This window comes from Numenius arquata, chromosome 3, assembly GCF_964106895.1.
Source record: "Numenius arquata chromosome 3, bNumArq3.hap1.1, whole genome shotgun sequence".
Lineage (NCBI taxonomy): Eukaryota > Metazoa > Chordata > Aves > Charadriiformes > Scolopacidae > Numenius > Numenius arquata.
In genome coordinates, this window is record NC_133578.1 from 38,291,377 (window position 1) to 38,314,060 (window position 22,684).

General features: G+C 44.6%; 1 protein-coding gene across 3 annotated transcripts in view; it reads left to right on the forward strand.

Annotated features, from left to right (window-relative positions):
• The window catches only part of UNC80 (unc-80 homolog, NALCN channel complex subunit), a 130,149-nt gene that overhangs the window by 101,047 nt on the left and 6,418 nt on the right, over positions 1-22,684 (forward strand). For 2 of the 3 annotated variants that reach the window (XM_074145021.1, XM_074145020.1), the window contains 10 exons: positions 3,224-3,424; positions 5,865-5,988; positions 8,299-8,424; positions 10,304-10,427; positions 11,173-11,379; positions 12,910-13,094; positions 13,975-14,140; positions 15,052-15,231; positions 17,219-17,357; positions 19,409-19,465. In XM_074145021.1, the coding sequence (XP_074001122.1) occupies positions 3,224-3,424; positions 5,865-5,988; positions 8,299-8,424; positions 10,304-10,427; positions 11,173-11,379; positions 12,910-13,094; positions 13,975-14,140; positions 15,052-15,231; positions 17,219-17,357; positions 19,409-19,465 (1,509 nt within the window). The remainder of the gene's footprint in view (positions 1-3,223; positions 3,425-5,864; positions 5,989-8,298; positions 8,425-10,303; positions 10,428-11,172; positions 11,380-12,909; positions 13,095-13,974; positions 14,141-15,051; positions 15,232-17,218; positions 17,358-19,408; positions 19,466-22,684) is intronic. The other variant, XM_074145022.1, reaches the window with a different exon arrangement.

A 22,684-nucleotide genomic window follows, 5' to 3' on the forward strand; every position in this document is an offset into this window, starting at 1 on the left:
GCAGTGGCACAAGAATGAATAGACCTTATTCTGTTGTCAGTTTTTTATTCATTTTCAGGGGAAACACCTTTCTCACCTAGTAACATAAACTCAAGCAAAACCAGCCCATGTACTCTCCAAGTTAGCCACAGTTAGCACTGTTCTGACTTGGATTAATATGGGAAAACTGGGATTAACATGAGGTAGTCCTAGTGTACCCCCTTGGTGGGGGGCAGGGTGTCACTGGGAGACAACTATCTGAATTCTTTTATGAGACAGATAAATACTTCAAGATCGTTCTTTGAATACAGAACAGCTAAATACCAAGAGCCCATGTTTTTTATGGCCTAAGGCAGACAGGCTCAGTAGAGTATTAAATAGGGAAGATAGCAAAGATAGGTATGTCTGGGACAGGACTCAAAAGTGAATCAGAACCACCTTAACAGTAATTTATATTGTGCCCTGAACCCCAAGAGGCCATTCTGGCTGCAAATTATTCCTCTGTTGTTTGAGTGTTATACCTTTTTCCTCGGGAATACCTTGTGAAGGAAGTTGAAGGGTGACAGATCCTAGCAGTGCCCCTGGACCAAGGAAAATCGTCTAAAAGCTCTTCTCCCTTTTACATGCATGCTCTGAAAAAAAATAGCAAAACCACTTAGCTGACAGATTCTGCTACAGCTAGAGATCTTTGGATTCAGGCTGTCTCTGTAGAACACAAAATTGTGTTTGACATTAATTTAGGTCATTTAACAAATGTTATAAATTCCTTTGGGAATTGGGAGGTGGTTGTTTGGTTTGTGTGTTTGCATATGAATTGAATGTCGGTGTTACCCCCCTCGGGCAAATGTTTAATAATTTAGCTGGTAATTTTAAACAAGAGATGCCTGTTTCCACAGATGCATGTCATTCTTATGTAGAGCTTGGCTGCAAAAACTGGAAACCTGCTGGACATGGCTGCTTTTAAAGTGTCCCCTTTAGGCTTTTTCCAAAGGACATAAGCCGCAGAAATCAATACATCTGTTTAGCTGCATTACACACTCCGTGGCTTTTAGCAATACAAATCTGAGATAGAAACTTCAATCTTATGTTAGATACAAAGGTGAGATTCTCAGGACAGGTTACATCCTTGGTTAGACATGTTGGGGTTTTTTTTAATGATTTCAATGGGAGTGAAGAACATGTGTCTGATGAATGAACTTTATTTAGTGCAGTGAAGTAAGGGGCTCGCTTCATTTTTACTATCCTAGTTTTACATTTGTATGTAACATACGAATGCTCTGAGTGTACTACCCAGAAGTATTTGCAGTTTAACAGTAATGTGGGAACTTAATTTCTACATGTTTTTATATTCTAGAGTGATTGAGTTTAATTGTTCTTAAAACTATGTTATGTCCCTCTCTGAAAAGATAAGCTTATCAAACTTAAATCCGTGTGTACAGAAGGCGCTATTGGTATATTTTCTGGAAAGAGGTACATTTTCTGGAAAGATACTTTCTTGTGACAAGATTTCCGTGAAACAGAGTCACAGTACACAGTAGTAGCTGGCGCATACTGCATTCTTTTTAAGAGAGAAGGCCTTTCATGGTCCAAGGTTACAGCAGTAAAAGTGAGGGTTTGATTTGCAGACGATAATGATTTGTGTTCTGATTCTCTTACATCTCCTGGGAAGTGCTAGAAATGACTCCTTTATTGTGGTTGAAACCTGAATTGCTTTATCGTAGTTAGCCCTAAATAAAAGCAAACATCGTCTTGATACTTACATAAATTAATTTCATAAGTATCAGTGAAATGACTGACGGGATTTAACCACTGTAGGAAAAAACCACTTTTCTAAGTAGAGAGGACGTTTACCAGAATGTGATGCGACAGCCATGGTCTTGGGAGGCTGACATTTCAAAGACTTCAGGAAACCAGATAATATGCTAGTCACTTCAGACAGGATTCATCTCACACAGTTTTAGCCATTTAATTTTTTAGTCTGCAAAAGTCTTAAAGATCTTTCTGGACCCAATGAAAAGGGAGATGCACATCCAATGAGCTGTTTACCCCAGTATTTCAGGAAGATTAGAATTTCTCAGGTTGCTTATTTCTGCATGAATGGAGCTAGAACTGAGATTGATGAATCAAGTTGGATGAAATGGATATCACTTTATAATGCATAAGAAAGTTTTCATATACGATCACGTGCCACTGATATTGTATCGCCAGAAAGCATAATTGTACAATAAATTAAATTTCACAGTGTTTAGGAAAAGAGACCTGCTCCATAGTAGGACAAAGTAGTTGTAGAAAGTAATCATAAAGAAATACTGGATGAAAAAAACACTTTTATAGCACTTTTGGTTAATCTGAGGAACTCGTTGTTGATACTGCTAGGCAGATTTTAAAAATAATAGAAATACGCTCCGTTAGTTGAAGGCATTTCAGGAGAAGTCCCCACAATACAAATAGGATTGTACTGTTATTTGCCACAGCAAAGTCTACTGATGTTTCAGGGAGTAGACAGGTTTCCATCCCTCTTATTAATAGATGTAGCTTTATTAGTTGTCTTTGTCTACCACAAATATTCAAGTATTTCAGTAGGTCTTTGGCAAACTGCAAGTGTATGTTAAATGTTGCCATGGTATTTCACAGTCAGTACAGCAAATGCCATCAACAAGGCCATCTGGGAGGGTTAGAAGAAGCAACAGCAACACAATCTGTGGAGGTGTTAGGAGAAACAAATCAAAGCTGCAGGGAGTGATCATGCAAAGTACATCTTGTGTAAACTTATGGGAGACACATTATTTTTAACATTTAGCACCTGAAGATTGCACAGTGAGGCCTCTTAAAGGGGTGATACTGAAAAACAAGCATAAAACCAAACCAAATCACTCATTAATTGACATACAGGTGATGTCAAGTCTGTGTTTCACAGGCATTTGCAACGTCGTAGTCTTACTAACAGCTCAGGTACTTTGTTTTCAGCTACACAGATTCCTGATGTTCCTTTGGTACATTTGATATCAATGTAAAAATATTCTTTAGGCCGTTCACATGTACATAAATATAAACAGTGATTTGAGAAAAAGAATCTTAATAGACCAGGAACTATAATGTTGGGTCCAAGAGTTTAAATAGCAGCACATTTGACTTTCGCATCTTTTTCTTTTTACTAGGCTACTGAAGACTTATCTATTAGTTCATTGGCATGCGTGGAGAAACACGAGTATTTGATTTTGCTCTTAACAAATCCTGGTTTTAGGTTGGCAGAAATCGCACATTCCCTGCTGAAACTGGCACCTTATGACACGCAGACAATGGAAAGCCGAGGTCTCCGGCGCTACATCATGGAGATGCTGCCCATCACTGACTGGACAGCTGAGGCGGTGAGACCTGCCCTTATCCTCATCTTAAAGAGATTGGATCGTATGTTCAATAAAATTCACAAGATGCCTACTTTGAGGTGAGCAGGTATAATGGAAACCCTCTGGGGTCCGTTTCTGGTGTTGCAAGCCTTGAAGTCTGGGTATGTCATCTATCTAAAACTGTCATGTTGCAGTGAGCCCTTACAACATATCAGAAAATGAGCAGATGTTTTTATCTCTGTAAATGTGTGTTTGTGTTGACATTTTTGTTGTGTCTTCTGGTAGAAAGAGAAGAAATGCACGGTTATTAAGAACCACAGAGAGAAGTTCCAGAAATCTCATTTTTCTTTCTCCAGAATAAGTCTTCAGATTTGTACCATCTCAATACCCTCTTTATTTCTTTCAGTTGTGAGTTGAGGAAATTAATTTTATTTTTTAATGGAGAGTTAAACTGTAGTAAGAGTATTTCTAGCATGCCTTCTCATGAAAATACTGTTATGTTCTCCGTAAAGACAAAAATAGTATGGAGCTATGCAGTAGCTTCTGAATGCTCCTTAGTAAAGGAAGGAGAACTGCATCAATTGCATCTAGTCAGTGGCTAGTGAAAACCTGGTGCATCACATCGTAGCATTATGGTACAGGCTTGGGCAACTTCAAGATGTATTCAACATGGAGCATTCCCTCCTCAGGGGCAGTGATACAAATCCATTCTGGTTAGCGTAAAATCTCCCAACCCTGCAGATTTTCCAGTGATCTGAGTAAAAACAGTCAGCGGTCTCAGTTACCCGCATGGGCATATGTCCTCAACTACTTGAACTCAACTTTGTTGGCAGTCTTAGCTGAGAAGCCAAGATGTTAGAGATGTTAGAGAACATCAGAATTTAGGACTCAGACACAAAACTTTAGGTCCGAGTGGGAATCATATGTACCCAAGATGGAACAAATAACAGGGAGGTGATCTCTTCTTTCTGGCATCACCACCTATCACTTTCCTTTGGCTAACAATCTATTTTAAGAAACTCCTGCCCTTGTAGGGAATTTAGAGGCAGGAATTTTGATGCTCCTCCTTCCTGTTGGTTTGATTCTTTGCCGTGTCTTGCCTGCTTCTCGCTCATTCTTTCTTTTCTTGCTCATACTTTCTTCTGCCTCAAAGGCAGCTTAGGGGTCTTCTTGTTCCTGAAGATCTTTCCTTTTTGTGTAAGCTGAATGAATGCTCATAAATTAAAATTCCCTTCGTATTCTCTCTGTCTGTGCCTGTACCTATGCCTGGCTGAAACTGCTCTTCTGTATGCAAAGGGATAGAGACAGCAAAGCCACTGGACCAAATGCAGCAACTACATTTAAACATCATTGGGCCAAGAAGCCTCTTAAGAGACGGGGCTGGGTGCCAGAGCCCAGGAGCCATCCGTTGGGATACTCACAGCAGAATCTCATATGTTGCCTCCTGTGGGCACCCTGCTCCAAAACCAGTGTCTGATGGTAGTAAGATGGTAGTCTGATGGTAGTAAGAACAAGTACAAGAAAAAACTACTATTCTGGAGATTTAGGAACAGTGGATGCTGAAAGATGAGGTGTATGTTGGTCTGCATAAGAATTTATATAGCGAACACTTGATCCTCTATGTGTCTCTAAGAAGTCCACTGAGGAACTTGACTAGGGTATTGCTTAGTCTTGAGATAACAAGTTATGCAAGCCTTGTCTTTCTGTCCCAATAAGTGCACAGTCAGATGTTGGCTTGAGAACTACACTTGCTCCAAAGAGTCAGGCCCTGAGCTGAAGGGGGTGAACCACTTTGATGTTACCTATGCTGTGTCTGCTTATGGTTAGGAAGGGCTCCATTCAGCATCAGTAAAGAGCCCTAAAAGCTGTTTTGGTGAAAAAAAGCAAAATGTCAGGGGAGAAAGGTTCCAGGACTTTGGTTCTGGTTGGGAATGAATCAGCCCTCCTGCACAGGGTGAGGAAGGCAAAGATTGTACTGCTGGGCCAGTTAAATCTGGGCAGACTCTGTCCGGGAGTTAATCTGTTAGAACAGACTAGACTGAAAAAGTGGCTTACAGAGTGCACTCACAGCTGGGGTTTGTTCCCTTCAGTGAGAACATCCGCAAGCCACAAGAGATGGAGGAGTCGCTCTTGGTTGGGAGCATGGCACAGCAAACCCTTTCCCAAACACAGGCACACCAGGGACAGCTGTCTGGTGGCTCCCTTTCATTCACCATCTGTCGGAGGGAAGCATCAGGGAGTAAAACACAGCTCATCCCCCACTGCTGTTGCGACGAGGGGGTTTGTGTCGCTGGCACAGACCCCTCTGCTACGTTTCTCGTCTCTCTCAAACGCCCGGTGTGCTCTGTGGCTACGTGCTTCCCCGAGCTGCGTGGGGAAAACCTTTTCTCTGTGGCGCACTTTGTGCTCATCTTGGACGTCGTCGCTGTCTGAAACGTTTCCCCCGTGGGCGTCAGTGTGTGTCGGTCGCCGTGTGTGCAAGCGTCTGGTTGGGGGGCAGGAGGCCCGCGGCTAACGGCACCTACTGTTGTATTGCAGGCGCCAGGTTGAGTGGGAGCCTGCCAGCAATTTGATTGAAGGGGTTTGTTTGACACTTCAGAGGCAGCCTATCATATCCTTCCTGCCTCACCTTAGGTCTCTGATCAATGTGTGTGTCAATCTGGTGAGTAGCCGAGCGGCAACCCCGTGAACCTCTGCTAAACCTCCCCCTGCTGTTGCCTTCTCTGGACTGAAGATGACAGTTCATTCCCATTCCTGTCATGTTAACTGTCCCCTTTACCCCTCGCAAAGGGGACTTCGCAAGTGACACTAGAGATAGCAAGGTTCATTTTTGAAGTGGTGCATGGGGAGATGCAGTGACCAGCAGTGGCGGTCCAGCCGTTTATTTCCCTTGCTTCCCACGCACCACTTTGAAGATCCACCTTTGCCAGACTGAGCTGAGAGTTGAGGGCTGCAAGTTGGAGAGTGGGGTGGTGGAGACTGCACACACCTGGTAGAGGCGGGGAGAGGGGGGCACTGGGGATACCTACCGTCTCCAGTGGGGAAAGGACCTTGACGGCTCTGTCAGAGGCCATCAGGTGTTGGCTAGATAGAAGGGTTTACAAGGGTGGATTCACTCTGCTGTTTGCGATGTCCCTGGCTTGATCGAGTACAGGTTTGCACTGTACAATGTTCAGATCCCGCTCTTAGTAGAATTTATGCTCCTCAGTGTGTTAGAACAGAGGGATGATACAGACTGAGCCTGTCTGGTCATTCAGTGGTAGATCGTGTTGTTTCTGCAGCTGTTACACTGAAGAAAACCCTCAATTTGATACCAGTGTAGCTCCAGCCATTTGGACAAGCACGCATGCTTACATTCCATGTGGAAAAAATACAAATAAAGGGGGAAAGGCTGCGCTAGCATTTTTATTGTTATTGGGCTTTATAGCATTTTCTTCTCAGAAGGTAAATGTTGTAACTTTTTCTAGCCGTAACAGAAGACCTTCCAGGGTTCACAAATGCCCTGAGGAGCTTTAAAAACAATGATCATCAGTTAAAATGCAATATTAATTTTTGCTAGTCTCCTGTCCTTCAGGTCCATATAGCACTCATCACTGCAAGGGCAGCGATGCTCCAACCTGTCAGAGTCCGTAAGACTTCTCCCTTGTTGAAGCCGAGGTAGCTACTCGGAGGCACTGCAAATCTGTGCCCTCGGACTACTTAGGGTTGCTACGTGGGGAGTTTGCTACAGAGTTAGTTCAAATACAAGTTTAGAATGGACTTGCAGTTTGGCAAGCGGTCGTGGCAGGGTGAACCACACCAGCAAGCTCTCCAAAGGGCCTGCATTAACAATTAGCCGGTGCTCTGAAAATAGCAGAAAGCTCCGCAGTGCTGAAGTGCAGTCACCGCACTTACGTTCAGCCGGCTGGGGATGTCAGGGAGAGCTACCAGGAAAAGATGTACTCTTACTGTCAAGAGTACTTTACCTTTAGCTGTGAGAACCGTGGCCACTGAACTGTGGAGCACCCCTGGCTGCATGCTGTGTCATATGTAGACCAGTTGCATCACGAAGCCCAAAAAGAGATCAGCCAGGAAGGCAGGGAAACGTCTAAATGATAATCTATGGTGATATAAAGAAGGGGCTCTGCCTTTTCTCCTTCTAAATCGTCCTTTGGTTTTCTGGCAGAAAACCTTTCTCCCCTGGTTGAATTTTGAAAAATAGAGTGCATTCATCACCCCTAAGCTTAGGCCTCAGCCAAGTAGCTTCTCCCTGTTCCCACCATCTAGATGTGTCTAGTCATGGAGAGAAACAGGCATACGCAGGCCTGTGATTTAATTCCTCCTGAGGGATACATCCAAAATGGTTCAAATAATTCTCCCTTAGAAGTGCTATTTTCTTGTATTGATATTTCAAGGAGTTTCAGACAACCAGGTCATGTGCAGATGACTCTGCTTCAGTCATCTGAGGTCAGGTGAGATGAATCATACTTGAGTTCCTAAGAACAGATTGTGTTTGAGAGGAATCTGAACATTGTACGAAACCCGTCTTGGGTCAGACTTAGGACATTATTTTTCAAGTAGATCAGCAAGAGAAGGGAAAAGATATCCAGTTTCAATGCAGACTTTTTGCTTTGATGACATATTTTTATTTGTTACAGTCGTTACATGACATATCCTCCAACTCGTAACTGTTTCACCAGTCCAGTGCTGGTCATTCAGGGCTGGTACTGGGTACATTTATAAATGTACCAGGTTACCTGTGCACTCCTCCCATCCTTGCTGGTTCCCTCTTCTCCCCTCCCTTTCCCTGCTAGAACTCCTTCCCCTCACTGGCCCCAACTCCCGCAAGGACCACTGTGGGGGCTGGTTCTCCTGGAGCCACCCCAACTCAGTGCTCGATGGAAGGCCCCTCCATTTCACTGACGTTGGAGGATATGGCATGGATGAAACTGCAAGTAGTCAGCTGTGGTGATGTGCTCTGTTTGTATTGCAGGTGATGGGAGTGGTAGGACCCTCCAGTGTGGCTGACGGATTACCCCTTCTTCATCTCAGCCCTTATCTCTCGCCACCTCTGCCCTTCAGCACAGCTGTTGTCCGGCTTGTAGCATTGCAGATACAGGTGTGTCTGCCCTGGCCTGTGGCCAGGTCTGTTGTAGCTTCTGGTTGAGACACCAACTCATCGGTGCTCTGTTTTCTTTCTGCAAAAGCTGGGCAAAAACTGTGGAACATACACCAAAAATGAAAGAGAAGCAACATATAAATTTTCCCTTCCTTTTGAAGGCTTGAACTGAGCTCAGAATCCACCTGTTGGGGCCAAGTCCACAGCAAGCATCCATCAGCTTAACCCTGCCATTGAAGTCCAGGGAGTTCGGCTGATAGATGCTATTTAAGGCTCTGACAAACACGTTAGGATTCTCTGCAGGATCTAAGGAGTTATTGTAAGTCTCCTGCCATGGAGAGATGGGCCCTGGCCTGGGTCACATCCATGAAACCCTACCTCTTTTCCTGTGGGGCCACGTGTATAACTGAGAGTGGAGTTTGTGCTCTTCTGCTCTTACCTGAGCTGGTGACACAGTGCGCCAGCTCAAAAAAGCAGGGCAACTTGGCTTTTCAGCTGCTGACTCAATAGCATCCTTGCTGTCCAGAATGAAAAAAAAAAAAACCATCCTGGACTTTTTGGAGAATTCATCACTATTCCTTTCTCATAGCAGTGCCATAACTATTACGGAGTCTTTCTGCCTCTGTATCCCTTTCCCTCCCCATTGGCATGAAATCAGACAGAATGGTGACCAGTGAAGGGACAAATTTCCTAATCTAGCTCCGACTTGCATTTTTAAATATGCATTGGGACATCCCGTTGAATACTTCAGCAGGTATTTCTGAGCAGTGGGGCAGGTTGGGAAGGAAGGCTTATAGGGACCAAAACACAGTGCTGTCCCTCAGAGCATGAGGCACAAAAGGACTTTTTGGTACCAACTGACACAAGAGGAGGACAGATTTCTTCCAGCTCTGAGGTAATGGTTCTTTAATCTAAAGCAAAAAAAAGAGACCACCTTCACCTTCTATGAAATCTTTTCTCTTTTTTTTTAAAACCAGATACCAAATTAATAATTTTTTTAAAGTATTGGGAGTTTTTACTTTTATTATCCTCTGCTCCCTGTTCCCTCATTCTTTTCATGGGCTTTAAATGTAATGAGAACCAAGTATGACAGAAAAACAAGAGTAGTCCTATTCCTAATACTTCCAGTGGGATACGAAACAGAACTACTTTGCACCCCATCAGAAAACATCTTCTCCTGGAATTTCTCAGCTCAGATCTGCAAGCTTGGGGGGTTGAAAGGTTCAGTTGCATTTCACAGCTAAGTCTGTAGCCACTGGGAAGTTGTAAATGAGCAGAGTTCTACTGGCAGTTATTTCTATTGTCTCCTCTAAAGATTAAAGACTTTTCAATTTAGGCTTGACTATGTGTCAACAAGTAAATGTGCATTTTGTTTAATTTTCAGGAGTTCATTCTTTGCATTAGGAAGGATAATAGGGCAGCACAAAGCGAGGCAGAACAAAAAAAATGTGTTCAGGAATAACCTCCATGTTCGGACAGCAGAATATTTAGATCGTGTCATTTGTGCAATTTCCTCAGTTCATGTTTTTATTCCCCGTAGTCTGTGTCAGATCCTGATTCCATCCGTGGAAGTGCAGAGTTTAGGACTAACACTCAGCTGACTCCTGTGGGATACATCTGATTTTGTTAATGATATCTATGAGTTAGAAATCTGGGCTTCTTACCTCTTGGCTATGACAAGAGCAGGTGACACCTATATTATTCTGTGAATTCCTTGTACTCCCGACTAAGTGGTCTCAGGGCTTCTAATTCAATCAGGACATCAATGCTGGTGTTGTAATGTGTAAACAGGATGCCCAGGGGATTGTCATTCCCCACAGTAACTTGTGTGTGATCTGCTGATGAAATCGTTTAATCCTTTCTTATTATTACTGCACAGGCTTTGAAAGAAGATTTCCCCCTAAGCCATGTCGTCTCCCCATTCACCAATCAGGAAAGAAGGGAAGGAATGCTTTTAAACCTACTGATTCCATTTGTGCTCACAGTAGGATCTGGAAGCAAAGGTCTGACTAATTTAACAAAAAGAATTTTTCTCCCCCTTTTCTGACAACTGATGTTTGCACTTTCCTTGCTCTCTGTTGATTTTTTTATTTTTATCTTTTAATTTGGTTTTCTGTCACTGGCAGTGTGTCAGCTAAGTGCCTTTTGGGTCCGAGTTTGGAAAGAGCCCCACAGGGAGACGTTGTTGTTGTTGTTGTTTCTTCTCTTTGTTTCAGCTGTGCCATGGTTCTTGAGTCAGGTCTTAACACAGATGTGCTCCTTCTTTTGAAACTGGAGTGCAGGGCAAGACAAATCTGCTGTAGCAGAAGCCACAGAGGGGAGCAGAGGTCACGGAAACTGTGTGCCCCTGTGGATCACAGTCTGCCCAATCCATGCCACTTATCTGGCACAAGTCCTGCTCTTTGCTTTCTTCTATAGAGGGTGATCACTGGTAAATCCCGAAATGAAAGCAAAGGGTAAAGGGAGAGGGGAATGTCAGAAAGAAATGAGATTGAGACATTGAATGGGACATTTCTTTGTGCTGTGTAGCTCTGTGTTCGTGTGTGTTTGTGTTGGTGCTAAAATAAACTTTGCCTTTGCTTGCAGGAGGAGAAGCAGCATAACAAGGTGTGGGGGACGGAGTTTTGGCTTAAGGGACATTTGAGATTGCACCCCATTTTGGAAGTGAACAGGGTCTGGATCTTTTGGATGTCTTTGATGGAATGTAGACTGATCTTTCTCTCTCTCTCCCCTCCCAATGCATCTCAGACAGCCCCTGGCTGGAGCAGCCTGAGGTCCTGCTGCTGCTCCAGACTGTTATCAATATCCTCCTGCCACCTCGCATCATCAGCACTTCCCGCAGCAAGAATTTTATGCTGGAGAGTTCCCCTGCCCATTGCTCCACCCCAGGGGACGCGGGGAAGGACCTGCGGCGGGAAGGGCTGGCAGAGTCCACCAGCCAGGCTGCCTACCTGGGTGAGTGATGGCTTCTGCTGACCACTGAGGAGAGACAGACATAAAATGGAGCGTTCAAGACTGTAGATAGCACCAAAGAAAACTGTCTCAGGCAGCAGCTAATTGAGCTCTTCAGGTCTTGTACCTGAACAAGGGGGCCAGGCCCAGAGCGTGAAGCCAGGAGTATCTCTGGAACGTATTGCAACATGAGCGGTGTCTGCGCTGCAGGTGGAAGAGATTGCAGCACAGGTACAAGTCGCCCAGTTTTCATACTGCCAGCATAGAGCAGTGAGGCCACAAAAGGCAAGTCAGACTCCCTATCAGCCCCTAATATCTCAGTTTCACTGGCTAGCTAGGGTGAAATGTGATGCAGTCTTTCTGGCTGCTAGCCCTCTGCATAGACAGTCCTTACTGACTGGTATTCCCTCTGCTCACTGGATGCTGCTGCAAGGTAGTACTATATTTTCTCACATAGGTGAAAGAAAAGAAAAAATAACCAAACTGGAGATGCAGCAGCAGTCCAGATTATCAGGGCTATGTGGGGAGAGTTTTGTCTCAAGGCTCTCACTCCTTCAAAGAGCTTCTCTGTTTCTGATTTTGTAATGGCATTTACCCAAAGACTTATATTCAGATCTTTATTAACCTGTATGTGAGGTATGGGGTAACACTGATGGAAGAAACGGCAGTTCACTGATTTAGCCACGCACCTGCTATCCCAAAAAACCTGGATACAAAAGTGTGATGACTGAGATGTCTTGGCCATCCCATCAAGAACAATGGTGTAGTCAACCTTCCTCCCAACAACTTCCAGGCCTCCCTGTTTGCCCCAGACCAGGGGAGCATGGAAAAGGGGAGATTCCTTGTCTCTCCTTTGAGCTAATTGTTGGCCACAGCCCACTGTGAGCATCGTTTTGAACCTCATCGCTGTTCATCCCCATTTGTAAAGCAATGCTCTTGTGAATTACGGCCCTTGGCTTACTGGACTGTATTTTTGTTTAGATTACAGTTTGGTCATGACTCATGCAGCTGCACTGATAGAAAGGTTCTTTTTATGACACCATAAATAACCTGGAGGTTATTGTGCTCACAGGGTGACTCTTTGTGTGGATATGTTTGATCAAGGTTTTTGAGGTTGTCTGATCAGCCAGGGCTGTATTCCCTCCCCTCCTCCCCACTCCCGAGCTGCTTTCAAAATATCTGAATTCCAGGAATGCAAAAGAACTCTGCAGGGAGGGAAAGGGGAAGCGTGAGCAAGAAAATACAGAGGAATTTAGGTGTGAAGGAGAAAAATTTCTCTGGAAATGGGGCTCTCAGTCCTGATCCTGAGGCCTTTATTATAAGAAGGTTGCCCTCCTTCCCTGCAACATTTGGAGACCAATAGAAACAACAGTTGTGACTCTTCGGTGTGTGGGTATGCATGTGCACGTGCATGCATGCTTGCCTGTGTTAGGTTTGTGCCCACTGTGGCCCCCCCCTGCTCCTCCCTTAACGCTTGCAAGGGACACTGGTAACATCTCTGACTGCCATTTGCTGGTGTGTGTTCCCCTGTAGCCCTGAAGGTGATCCTTGTTTGCTTTGAACGCCAACTGGACAGCCAGTGGTACTGGCTGAGCCTGCAAGTCAAAGAGATGGCACTGCGGAAGGTGGGAGGGCTGGCCCTGTGGGATTTCCTCGACTTTATCGTACGAACACGGATCCCTATCTTTGTGCTCCTTCGACCCTTCATCCAGTGCAAGGTAACAGTTGCTTTGGCTCTTGCTAGATCACTCACTGAGGGCAAGATATCCTTTACTGACCTGCTGAGAACAGAGAAACGGCATTCCTGGAAGACCTGGGTGTTTATGTAGGAAATGACTTTTCAGAAGTTAGTAGGCCTATGAACCCTTTGAAACTAAAACTTTTTCCTAGACTACACTAAAGAGTATATCATACAGGAGCCCTCATCCACGAAGCCATGGAGCATAGCTCGTCTTAGTGCCACTGACTGGCAAAGGACTATCAGGCTCGACAAAGAGGGTTTGCATGTGAACTTAGTTTTGCCAGAAAGGCACTCAAGGCACTTGGAAGTAGTGTGGATGCTCTGAACCTAGGAGGGGGTTGGCAGAAATCTTCAAGAAGTCTCTCTTCTGCACAGGGCCGGGCAATACAGCTAACTGTCAGGAAGGACCACTCCACTTCACTTTTTTTGAGTGAATGTTCTGACAAAGCTCTTGCGGATGGACAGACAGCTGCTGGGCTGAGGTGACCAGGGCTTAAGCTAATCATGGCTCTTCCCTGCTTACCAAGTAGACTAGCACATGGTAGTCCACCTTATTTACCCCACTATGTCTCACCACTTGGCCAGACTAAGTCATCTTGGAAGAAGGAGCTGCCTCATGTCTGAGGGTAGAGCTTAGCATAAGGAAGCCCTCATCCCCATGTACCAATGTAAGTAAAGTTTTGATATCTGTTCAGTCAAACATAAGGTTGTCCCTAAAAGACAGGTGGAATCCTTGTAGCTGGAGTCAAAACACAAAGAGGACAGTCTGCTGGCTTCAGGCTCATGCTGGTCTGGAGACCAGTCCCAGTTCCCTGGGCATCATTTCCCTGCAGTGCTAACGTTTCCCAATTTTGCAGCTGCTGGCCCAGCCTGCTGAGAACCACGAGGAGCTGACTGCCCGCCAGCACATTGCCGACCAGCTGGAGAGACGGTTCATTCCGCGCCCGCTCTGCAAGAGCTCCCTCATTGCTGAATTCAATAACGAGCTGAAGATCCTGAAGGAGGCAGTGCACAGTGGGTCGGGTAAGGAGGAGAGGGGAGAGCTAAGGGCCGTCAGCCCAGTCTGGCCAGCTGGCTCACCCGTAAATTAACTTGTGAGGCAGAGCTACCAGCTGCCTAGAAGTGGGATGGGGTAATCCACCCACACCCCAACAGCCTGCCCCTGGATCAGGCCCTATACCTAGCTCAGCCTTGCCAACAGAAGTCCAGGTTAGTTGTGAAACGCACCTTGTTTTGCCCATTTTTCCCCACCAAGTCTGTATCCCTTTCCCCAGCAGCTGCCTCTCACTCTCACAGCTGGTTTGTGCAGCCCCAGCCCACAACAACAGCGAGCCTCTACCTACAGCTCTGTAAATCTGAAGCTGCTTGTGTGGAAACGTTGGTCTGTTTGTCAGCAGCAGAGCTGTCTCACCCTTTCTCCCCTTGGTCTCTTTCTGATTTTCTCTGCTCTTACCAGCGAGGTCCAGGTCTGCATCCCCGAGCTCGGGGTGCACTGAATTCTCTTTTGCATGAGGGGACACTTTTCTCCGCAACAGCCACCCTTGCTGCCACGAGATGGCAGCCGCTGCTTAAACACAGCAAGAGATTTTATGTGCTTTGTTCTTAAGAAAGGCAAACAAGTTCAAAAGAAAATGCCTCAGCCTTTTTTTTTTCCCCCCTTGGTAGTAATTTGCTTTGTTCGTAAATGTTGAAGCTGATATTGAAAATAATGGCACTAAGGCTGAGGGAGAAAACCGGACTGCATAAGGAAAACAGACAGAGATTTTGGAGAGATGAGGTGAGCCAGGGCAGATGTGTCTGTTTTATCACTTCTGCCAACCCCGGCACCGCTAGTCCGGGCAGAATCGGGTGCTCGACATGGCAGGAATGCTTGGCTGGTTATGGATTTCAAGTGCCATCACTGACTTGGGTTTGGTTTTCCCGCTCTTGCGCAGCTTACCAAGGGAAGACATCTGTCAGCACCGTGGGCACCTCCACCTCCGCTTACCGCCTGAGCCTGGCCACCATGTCCCGCTCCAACACTGGCACTGGCACGGTCTGGGAGCAGGACAGCGAGCCTTCCCAGCAGGCCTCGCAGGACACGTTGAGCCGCACAGATGAGGAGGATGAAGAAAGTACGTGGCGACTGGTTTGAGCTAAGCCCCCAACAATTAAGATGTTTTTTTGATGCCCCAGAGGATGGCTGGGAGGGGAAGACACTTGTCCCTGTCCTCGTGTGAACAAAAGGCCCGTAGGGGCATGAGGCGTAAGAAACCGCCACGTTTGCTGCACAGTTGACGGTGTTAAAGCTTGGGTCGTTACATTCCCTCCTGAGGGAAAAGGGAAGGGCACAGTCAGATCTTTAAAGCGTGAGACCTGGGCTGACATGCAACCCTCACAGTGCTGACGAGGCATTTGGCAATTAGTCCTCTCTTTGACCTTCATCATGACAGTAGGCAGGGGCTGTGGCTGGCTCCGTAGTTAGGATCCTGTTTCTGCAGGATCTTAGTACTTCCTGCTCATTACTTCTGTCCAGATGCTCCGACGTGGAATATGTTGTCTTTGTGCTGCATGGGATCCAGCTGTGGCTCTCTGCAGGGTGGAATGTCTGTGTGCTTGTGTCATTCGATTAACAAAGAGGAAATTAAGCCTTAAACCTACTGAGACTAAAAGCTTGATCTCCCTTTTGGACAGCTGGCAGCTTCTGGGGTTGCCAGGCTTTCTGGTGCTGGTTTTGAAGGAATGGGATGGTGAATCTTTTGAGGACTAATTTGCAATGACCTGAATTTTGTCATTTCAGCTGAGTTTCATGTTATTCTTGGAATTTTGCCTTCTCTCTGCTTCTGAGCTGTCCATCTGCTTCTGAGTTGTCCATCACTGAAAGCCAGGGTAGAAAACTCTGCTCATATGTCATCAGGCTTGGGGGCTTCCCCCTACTTTAGCAGGGACATTGTCTTCTGGTGCAGCAATGGTCGGTTGCCTCAGTGCTTCAATGCCTGAAACTCAGGCGCTTCACTTCTGGATTTGAGGACTGCTGACTGTTCCCCAAAGACATTAAACAAAAGGGGTGAAAAACAGGCTTAAAAGAAGGGTCTGTGCCGTTAGGGCAGAACTGCCTTTTGGGAAAGAACAGTGAGCCTGAAACTTTCCAGGCTCAGCCCAACTTTATTTTAGCCGGGTTCACCACTAAACGTTGCACAATCCACCCAGCATTGTACTGCTGATACATTGCTCAGATACTCACTGTGGCAAACTCTGATTTCAGCCTCAGATTAATTATGAGCCACTGTGTGGAATGATGAGCGCTCTCTTCCCATTTGCTTGCGGCAGTGTTACTTCAACCCTGCCTTGGCTTGATGCTGCCATAAAATATTTCAGTGTATCAAAACTGGAAAAGGTCAAAAAGAAAAGAGAAAATCACGTAAAACTTCCCCTTTGTTTTATTTGTTTATTTGTAATTAGAAGCTGTTGTGGTTGTTTTGTGGTAAAAACCACAACAAAGTAATTTATTTCAAGGTACTTTACATAATTTTAAACAGCACTGAAAATTTCAAGCAGTCTTGATCGCAATACAGCTGTCTGCATAATTCAGTTGCGGTATGATGTATTTGAGTCAATTTATCCGATTTTTTGGTGACATTTTGCGTGTCCCAAAAGGTGTTAAAGGGTGTCAGTTCTGCATTTTGCTTTTATGTGTTTTATCTTTTGCAACAGTGCTTTGCTATATCATAGCAGCAGGTCACACCAGCAAAATGTCCAGTTACAACTTCTATGCCAGAAAACACTGTATATTAACAAACAACTTATTAATCACTGGGATTAAGCCCTAGTGAAAGCTGAATTCCCCAAACACATTTTCCTGAGAGCCATATAAGGTGAAAATGCACATAAACCCCTGCCGCATGTGTGCTGGGTTCCTCACCCTGCAGGGTTTTATGCGTATGTCTTTCTGAACTGTGACTGTAAAATCTAATGGAAGTATTCAAAATTTCAGGCTTGGGGTCTTGGTAAGTAAATGCTGGGTACACCTTTGGCATCCTGTTAACTCTTGACAACGGTAGATATGTAGGTGGGGTCTGGGGTGGTTGTTTCGTCTTCTTTCCTGTTTTTCTTTCTTTCTAGATGACTCCTTGAGCATGCCCAGTGTGGTAAGTGAACAAGAAGCATACCTTATGGGTGCCATTGGGAGGAGGCGGTTCTCCAGCCATCTCTCCAGCGTGTCTGCACCTCAGGCTGAGGTGGGCATGTTACCCAGCCAAAGGTAACAACATGGGCTTTTCACCTTCCTATTATATTCATGAGAGCAGAAATGGCACAGGTATATTGTGTGTACGTCAGAGATGTGGGATAGCAGAATCCATGCCAGCATAGTGATGCTAAACTTATTAATCCTGAAATAACGTTGAACCAAGGGTGCAGAGTTGGAAATAATGAGTCTCCAGGATGGTCTGTGTTGCATAAGGTCCATAAGAACAAGCTGTCATCCACAGAAACCTTCCTCTTAAACAGTTTCAGAAACCCTCAGCACTATTATTTTCCTCTGTTACTACCGTGGATACAAAGGAAAATGCATGATTTGGGGGTTATGCCCAGGGGACCACACACAATCTGTGTAGGGAGTGGGAAGGAATCCTGAGAAGCTGGGAAAGGAGGCAAAGGCATTCTGTCTGATTTACTTCATTTTCTTCCATGCTGTCTTTGTCCTTCCTAGAACAGTAACTAGCTCATCACAGAAATTGAATGTCAGGTTCAAAGTTGGGATTTAATACTCTTTAAAACCAGAAATACACTTGTTGATAGAAATAACTTTGAATGCCTTATTCCTGGTTAACATGGACTAGTGAGAAAGAGATTGGAATTTGGGAAATGTACATCTTTAGAAGATGCAGAGAGAAGTTTTGCATTTAAATGATTTTTTTTTTCTAAGTAAGAAATGTTTATTGTTTTATTTGTCTGCAACATAGTTATCCAAGGATATCTGACAATGGACAGATTAATTTATGTTATTTCCTCTGAACCTTTAAAGATAAATCCTACATTATCTCTTAACCAGCCTTGGAAAGTCAAAATTGTTCCCTCCCCAGTCTTGCTTGGAATTAAAGAAATAACCTTGATACATGAAGGAAATGTAACAGCTGTGGTACACACCAGCAGAGATAGGAGAAGTGATTTACAAGACAGAAGTCACACAGATTTTATCTGGGAGTTTTCACAAAAGGGCTTACAGGAACTCATTTGACTTTTGAACTGAATTGATTCAGTCCCTTTGTTTCTTGAAAAATTAATATGCAAGACTGCATTTTCCCCAATCTTTCACTACCATCTTCAATGCATAAACTTCATAAGAGTCACAGTTGACTGAGAGCAATGTTTGCTTTGTGCAATCCCAAGTCACGGTGATGCTGAGAAAAAAAAAAAAAAAGACACTAATTACAACAGAGCTTTGCTCTTTACTTTTTTAGATACGTGGTATACAAGAAGAATTGCTTTTCATCTACGTAGGGAAAGTACAAGCTCACAAAGCATAATCGTAGCCCACAACATCATGCCCTTTTTAGTTATGGATGGTCTCTGGGCTTTCAGACTGCCTCACAAATGTAAACTCGTTAATGTTAAGTAATATTATGATTGCTTTCCTGCTGGTAACCCAGCAGACTGCTTTCCTTCTTTCTTTCTTTCTCTTTCTTTCATGTTTCCCTATGGGCTGACAAGGCTGCTCCTGCCTGAATGGCTGAAGTGTAGAAAAGCAATGTGATTGTGTACTGGTTTCCCAGCATCCACGCCAGCTGTTTACTTACAGTTTCATTGCACTACAAGACCTTGTTTTCCAGACGTTAGTCCTTAGATTCGTACCAGAAGGAGAGTGGTCTATAGTTCATGGGAGATAGATTAGCCCTCCCTCAGAAAGAACTGGCTCATGGGGAATGGGGAAGAAAAAAGCTTTCTATGAAGCTGGAAGTAAATAGAACCGAAATAAATGAGAATGCTGCAGGAAAATGCTTTGAAAACAGTTCTCTGTCCCTATTTTGTGTGGAAACACATCCTACCGAACTTCTCAGCTCCCTGGTTCTCAGCAGAGATGTAGAAGTCTCCATGTAAACTCCCTCTAAAGACTGCTCCTGTTATCAGCTGTTCTTTCAGCTCCTCTGAGTCATATATGTGCTGTTAAGCGTGCGAGTCCAATTAATGTTACGGTCCTTTTTTTACTTTTTTATTCCGTTGATATTTTTTTTTCCCTTGAAAACAGAGACAATCGCATGCTTTTTTGCATTTTCTTTCCCTAAATTCTTAATCTCCCTGCCCCTCCTGCAGTGAACCTAATGTCCTCGATGACTCCCCGAGCCTGGCCACTGAGGGCAGCCTCTCTAGGTACAGTGTTAACACTACCTGTCTGTCAGTGTGTGTGCGCTGGGAAACGAGCCGTTTCCAATCTCCTCTGTCTCTTCCCCTCACCTTTTGTCGCTCTTTCCATCTCTGTCTCTTGTGGCTCATCGATATTCAGGCCTGCGAGTCAAAGGTGTAGCAACCCACCTTCAGTTTTCAGCTTTGATTGCCAACAACTTTGAGGAGGCGGAGGGGAAGTGGAAGGGGAAAGAAAAAGCCGTAGCAAGTGAAATAGCCGGCTGCCTGGCGAGCCTCGAGGTTTTCCCCTTGTTTAGCAATTGCTCGCGAGGCATGAGAAAGATTATCCACGAGGCATTAGCTGTAGCCTGTTATAAGCATTAGTCTGGAGGCTTATATAAAACAGAGACATCTGTTTTTCCATTCATCCCACAAGGCCGTCACCACCAAAAGACTTAATATCAAGCTGTGTTCTTTAACATTCACTAATAAAACTAATTACGATAAGTCCTGTGGAATATAGTTCTCTGTGGATGCTTTACAGTAATTCTTGTTATTTTTATAAAGTGTTTCCAATTCTCAAATGACACCTTAGAAAGCTTGCAGGTGAACACCATTAATATATATTGAAAATTGCCCTGTCGGTGCTGGAGTTCAGGTCTCGCTGTTCCCCATTACCCGTGGACAGGGCAGTTTGTGTGCAAACACTGCTACGGCCGTGCCTGTCAGATGGGGCAGGAGTGAGCTTAGAAGGGAGGTCTTTACCTTTAACAGCCAGCTTGGTTGTGTTAATCACCCTTACTGTCCTGCTGCTGTGCTCGCACCTCTCAACCCATCCTCCTGAGGTCAGAGAGCTGTCGTTAGTTAGTCCCGAGAGCATCTCTGTTTCCTTCCAGAAGAACACAGCCCCTTAGGTTGGCAACGCAGAGGGTAACACACTATTTCATTACTTTACCACACCAGCTGGAGATGTGGGTATGTTGAGAGGCACTTGTGTGAATGGTTTCTGGTTTGCTAGCTTGGTTTTAGATGTCAGTAGTAGCTTTTTGGGGTGGGGACAAGCTGCTCGGTTCGTTTGTTCATTCCTCTCAGCTGACAAATGGAGAGTTTATCATTGGTGGTGTCACTGAGATCATCCCATGATTCATGGTGTCCTTCGAGTGTGTGAATCCTCCTTTGGCAGATTGGTCTCTAATTGGTGCCACTGTAGGAGTGGCGGTAGGAAAAAACATCAGCTTGTTGGCAGAGGCAGGGATATTCTTATCTGGTTTTGTGATGCGTTGTCATTTGAGCATGCTTTGGGGCCTAAAGAGAACAGAAGTCATTCAACCAAAAAAGTTAAGTGCCGTCCCTTAAGTAGAGCTAAAAACTCAATACATTTGAGGAGGATGGTGAAGGGGAAGGTCCGTATATGAGTTAAAGCCATAATGAACTCGTTACCAGGTTGCATCAGTGTTGAATTTGAAATGTTTTGATCTTGTTAAGTGGGGGACAGTCACTCCTAATAACGGTGGTGAGGCTGAGGAATATGAGACAGCAAAGTCAACAGATGAGTTCAAACACAATAATTTTGAACCCTGACATGTAATCAGCTGTACAGTGGGTTCCTACTAATTTCTGTCGCACCAGTTTTCTCTAGGGACCAGGACACTATCCTCCACCCTGCTCTATGGTACAGAGGTTTCCTTAGGCAAAAAGGTTAGCAGAGGTACTTGGGAGGCAGCTCTGTTGAGGTGTATTGTTCTTTTCAAGGAGCGGACACTAACATCTGAAGGAGGGGCATCAGGGCTGCAAAGCCTTAGAAAGAAAGAACGGAGCCAAGGAAGTACTGCAATTTTTTATCAAAAGGCTAGGTTAGAGATCCGTGAGGAAGAAAAGATGCTTCAACTGCATTGTTAGATGTGCAAATTGGATTCCTCCTCTAGTGGACAGAATTAATAAAGCAGACGTTGTAGGAGCTTATTGTGCTGTGGGGATCATAGCACAGAATTAATGTGTTTTGATATTCGGGAACGTTAGTTTTGAAGAAAGCAGGCTTGAGTTTTTGTTGTATAACTTTGATTTCATCTGGAGTACAATAGCACAACTATTTAGGATTGCCTTCTGAATCCAAAAGCTGATGTTTAGTCATAACTGGCATAAAGAAATAAATCATATGGAGGCTAGACCTTTATGGAAGATAGGAGTTTTAAATAAATTAAATAAATAGTGACAAACACAAAAAAGAATAAAGTCTGTTTCCCTTTATTCCATAGCAATTAGAGCCAGACATGTAGAAAAGCAGGGAAGACAGGAAGGGGATAACATTTAAGTGCTCAGAAGTAAACAGATAGCACGGGGTACAGGGCTGAGGAGCATATGTGTCCGGCATCGTGATTTGTTGCGGTTATAATCTGAGAGGAGACGGTATTTTCCCAAATCAGAAAGGAAGAAGTCACTGTAATGGAAACCTGTTGCACAAACACGTTTCCCTTTAATGTTTGTCGTTACGTCTATCTTCACTTAATGGTGCCTAATAGGGAAAATCAGAGTGAATTCATATTGCCAGGGCACGAGTAGCAGCTCTAACACTAACTGGACTAGGATGTGTCCGGGAATACAAGAGCTGGAGTTCATCTACATTTTAACCCATTCTCCACTGGCTTTTGTCCACTAACCTTCCCATTTAGATGTCTTGGGACACAACGTCTATGTGCTACCGTAATGGTGTGGCAAGCATGTACATCTTTTTAATAGACATTTAACCTCTTTGCTTCCTTTGTCTCTGTTTTGTTCTTTTTTCTTTCTTTGGCTGCAGGGTTTCTTGTAACTCATGAGCATCACTAATTGTAATTGCCAACCTGACAAAGTTTCTTCTAGCCCCCACTGTGTGACTGTCATTTCCTGTCCTGGCCACATGCTTCCATGAAGTTGGGTTGATTTGATCTTTTGCTCACCTGTCTCTGCCCTAACTATGTAATGGGAGTAACGTTATTGTGAAGATAAAATCCCTGCTGACAGAGATACTCAGAGAGTGACAGAGCATCTTTGTGTCGGGCAGGAAAGACTTCTGTTTTGTTATTGCCAAATAAATCTGGCTTATGTACTGCAAAAAAAAAACCCAACCCTTCTTATCGATCACATTGCCACGGGAGGGAAATGTGCTGTCAGCTGAAATGGCATTTGAGTCAGTGTTCCCTGATTGGGTCCCACGGGCTGCCAGAAAAAAGAGTTAAACTCCTGGTCAGGTCTGGTAAACAAGGAGAG